A 4,205-nucleotide genomic window follows, 5' to 3' on the forward strand; every position below is an offset into this window, starting at 1 on the left:
CCCTCGTGTAGCTTTGCGCGAAATTCAAAACAAACATAAACAATTCTTTTCGTAGCTATAAATTATTTCAAGTTTTAACTCCACGTTACTTGAATTCTAAAATATATTTATGACCAGCAGCAGCATCGTGAAAGAAAAATTAGTTTGAGTACAAAATTTTGTTTCGAACTCAAAATATTATTTTACATAAAAGCAATAGAAAGAAAGAAACATCAGTTTCCATAAAAACACCAATTAGCAGTTCGTTTTTTTTTATGATCAGGAGTTTCTAAGAAACCGCAAAAGCCCATAAGATAAGACCCGTTACTCGTGTTCTCCAACAATACTTCCTAAACTCGAAGCTCACAGTCGAAAACTGACAATATTAGCAATAATAATAATAATATATATGTATTTATAATTGCAGATATACATATATACGTATATGTTTTTGTGGGTATATATATTCGATGTTCTTTCATAACCTTCCTACATAACTTGATTCACTGCGTCACGTCTGGGAAGTGTTTGTCAAACGTCTTTAATCACTCAACTTCGCTGATAACAAGTGAAACATCGATTTTCTTTGACAAACAGAGAGTGAGATAAAGGGTATAGAGGGAGTTTGCTGATAAATCTGTCAGAGTGACACCTACAGCTAGATGTAATTATGCACTGTTGTCATTTCGTGTTAAAGATTCTATATCACTTCCAACCTTTAAAATCGCTTGAAGGTTTAATTATATGCAGTGGATTATATGTGCCATCAATATCCAGGATTTTGCATGTCTCGTTTGATATTGTTAGTTCAGTATAACTTTTCATATATATAGCAGAAAATCGAATGATGTTATTACACGATGTAAAGAAAGTAAGAGACAGTCATATTGTAATTTAAAAGTAAAGAGGGAAACTATGTAGAACATAGAATTAACATAAAAATTATGTTCTCTTTCTACAGTAAAAACGAAAAGTCCCATTTCTCAAATGCAGTTCTTCAGCTGCGTGAATAACGACTTTTTGCTACTATTTTCTAACGATAAAAAATGTTTAGTTTCGAACTCATTAAAACAGGTTTACTTTCGAACTCATTAGAAATTTATCTTATGTTGACTAGGTAGATACATTTAATGATTTTAGTGGTAGGTGCTGAGAATTGAGCTTGTCGCACTTGGAAGGAAACGCTAAAATATATTTACTAAAATGTTTCCTCCCAGTAGCACAGCGGTATGTCTGCGAACTCACAACGCTAGAATCCGGGTTTCGATACCCGTGGTGGGCAGAGCACAGATAGCTCATTGTGTAGCTTTGTGCTTAACTACAAACAAACAAACAAACTAAAATGTTTAGGTTTAAAATGGAGAATTAATCTTTATATAGTTCCCGATCAAGCCTCTTATTTTTGTTTTGTGATATTTCATTGTGATAACACTTTTCGTGTTTTGCAGACAGACAGACAGGTTTATGGTATAAAAGAGACAGATAGGAAACAAATGCCTCCACCGACTTTCAGTTCACCACAACAAAGTGTGGAGTCATCCAATCGTCCTTCTCCACCACAATCCGACGACGAGCTTTTAGCGAACGGAAATATTAGCCGAACAGTAAAGCGAACTTCGCCCAGCAAAACAGTAGACCTGTCGCCGATGTTACAACGGCAAGGGACGGGGGTTGTTTCAGGCACCATGTCTCGCCCAAACTGGGAGAAGCAGAAGTTGAACATCACAGAGAATCCTATGAATCCAGATGATTCAGAAAAAGCTCTCCGAATGGACATGGGCACCATCAGTGTCCAGTTAAACGATCCCACGGTACTTCGTCGCAGAACACGTCTGGAAAGATACTTGCTTTTGGCTATACTTTTTCTTCTAGGTTTATGCACAGTGTTTGTTTACTTAGCGGTTAGTGGACCCAAGAAAAAAGGTGAGGTTTGTAATTTCTTTCGTATTTGATATTTTAAACATTCGTATTGTGTATATACATATACATAAAGCAAAAATATATTTATCTTGGTTTTTCATTCAAAATATAGTCATAGGCTAACGTCCCATAAATTCCATCTTTTTTTTTTTATCCTTTTAATTGTTCTGAAGCGGCTGTACGCAATTGGATTCATAACACCACACCTGCATCTTACCAAGCTGATGTGACGAAGTTCATGGAACGATGTAGGAAATGAATCCTGCTTATTACCTCCGCCACCTAAGGTGGACAGAGTTTATGTTTTTACCCCTCTGTGTGTGTGTGTGTGTGTGTTTGCAAGATTTCTCGAAAACGGCTGAATGGATTTGGACGAAAGTTGGTATACATTTGGACTATGATACAACTTAGAAGTGATTAGGTTTTAGAGGGTCAAGGTCACAACAAGATTACGAAAATCCAAACAAAATCCCTATCTGTTAATATAGGGACCGATTTTTCACACTATTATTGCCCTATAACTCAGTCAAAAATGATCGGATTTTGATGAAACTTGGTAGACGCATGTAAAATATTATTCCTCATTGTCCTAACAAAACTGGTCCGTGTCCATTGTAAACGACGAACATATGGGCATATTTTCGTATTTTTTTGAGAGCCCGGATATAATCAACGCTGAGTGGTGGAGGTATGCGTTCTCCTAGGTGCCTCTCTAGTTTGAGAAGTAATGTCTGGCTGATCAACATCCTCAATCCCATTGTTGTCTACAGAAACAATGTTCTTTTTTGGTCTTACATCTCTTGTTCGTTGTTTTTTCTTCTAATTTCTGTTAACATGCACGGGTTTATTTTTTATATAAAAAAAGAATAAAAGTAAATGCAGAATAAAAACAAATATTATAAGCAACAAATATTATGAGAATTTCTAAAAAAACATTATTAAACTATGTATAAAAACAACGTGTTTGATTAGTTGACAGCAAAACATTGTGGTTCCGTCTCCCGGTTTGACTTACAGTGCTAAAATCCGGAGTTCGATTCCCCGCGGTGGAAACAGTAGGTTGCTCAATGAGGCCTTGATGTAAAACAAACAGAATTGTGGTTTCGAGTACTAAGTGTAGTTTTCTTTGTGATGGAATATTTAGTAATTTAAAACGTTATATTAAAGCAGCTTCATATAAGAATAATGCTTTTCATCCAAACTTTTAGAGTTCATTCTAAGTAGTTTTTTTTTGTCAAAATTATACTTGTATTTGTTTAAGAAAAGTTAAATATTATACATGTGAATTACATGCCATTCGAATGTTGTGTTGTATTTTTTTGGGGGGTGGGGATACGGAGACTTCCTGCGAGTTGTATAGTTTAATATTTTACTTGAAGTTATGTAAATTCATAATTAATGAAAGTTATCTTAGGACATGAAAGGTTGTTTCCCTTATATGTAATTGTAAAAAACACAAAAACGACATACAAACTTTAAAACATACATTGTGAAACCGCAAATTTGCGTGTATCTCCGCATTGACCCAATAAACCTCCATACCAAATTCGGTGTAGATCCATCCACAGGAGGGGAGGTAGAGGTAGAAAACGCAAAATCGCCCATAAAAACTGCAAAATGCAAAACTGAAACTTTGTATGTATCTCCCCATGGACCTAATGAACCTCCATACCAAATTTGGTGAAGATCCATCCACATCCTGCGAAGTAGTTATATGTACATACAACATACAGTACTATTATATTTATGTAGATAAGGTAAGTCACGTATATAGATAATATTAATAATGATGGGAGGAGCAGGTCGGTGATTACTTATGAAGATATTCAACCATACTACGTAAGTAGCTTAACATTTTCGAGGCGTAAGTGACTTCCCTAATTATGTAATAGATACGTACATTGTAAACTCTGTCTTGGATACTGCTGATTTTGTAGCTTTACGTTATGTTTTATAACAGAATGACTCCATTGACAGCTTTTTCTTGAGTGCACCATCGATGGTGCAAACTATGATTTAAATATTAATAATCCAATGATCATGATAATTAATATTTTTTTCTCCGAGTAATTTTGCCGTTTTTTATTAGAATTATGAATATTTCACAATTTTACGGTCGTAAAAATGGGACATCAGATATGATAATCCCTACTGTGGATGATAATGGTTCAAGGATTGTGACGGGAAGCCTACAATGTGCTTGGTGTGTTTCAATGATAAACATAAATGAAAATTAGAATGAATTAAAATATTCATCGTCTATCTTTTTTTTTCCAATTTCCATAAAAGACTTTCTAAAAAAATTG

The 4,205-nt window shown here is 34.7% G+C and overlaps 1 protein-coding gene across 1 annotated transcript in view; it reads left to right on the forward strand.

Annotated features, from left to right (window-relative positions):
* LOC106465034 (membrane metallo-endopeptidase-like 1) overlaps positions 1-4,205 on the forward strand; it is a 71,261-nt gene that overhangs the window by 22,281 nt on the left and 44,775 nt on the right. Inside the window, exon 2 of the mRNA XM_022392850.1 lies at positions 1,428-1,902. Within this exon, the coding sequence (XP_022248558.1) occupies positions 1,473-1,902 (430 nt within the window). The 5' untranslated portion in view covers positions 1,428-1,472. The remainder of the gene's footprint in view (positions 1-1,427; positions 1,903-4,205) is intronic.

The sequence above is a fragment of the Limulus polyphemus genome, unplaced genomic scaffold, assembly GCF_000517525.1.
Source record: "Limulus polyphemus unplaced genomic scaffold, Limulus_polyphemus-2.1.2 Scaffold1815, whole genome shotgun sequence".
NCBI lineage: Eukaryota > Metazoa > Arthropoda > Merostomata > Xiphosura > Limulidae > Limulus > Limulus polyphemus.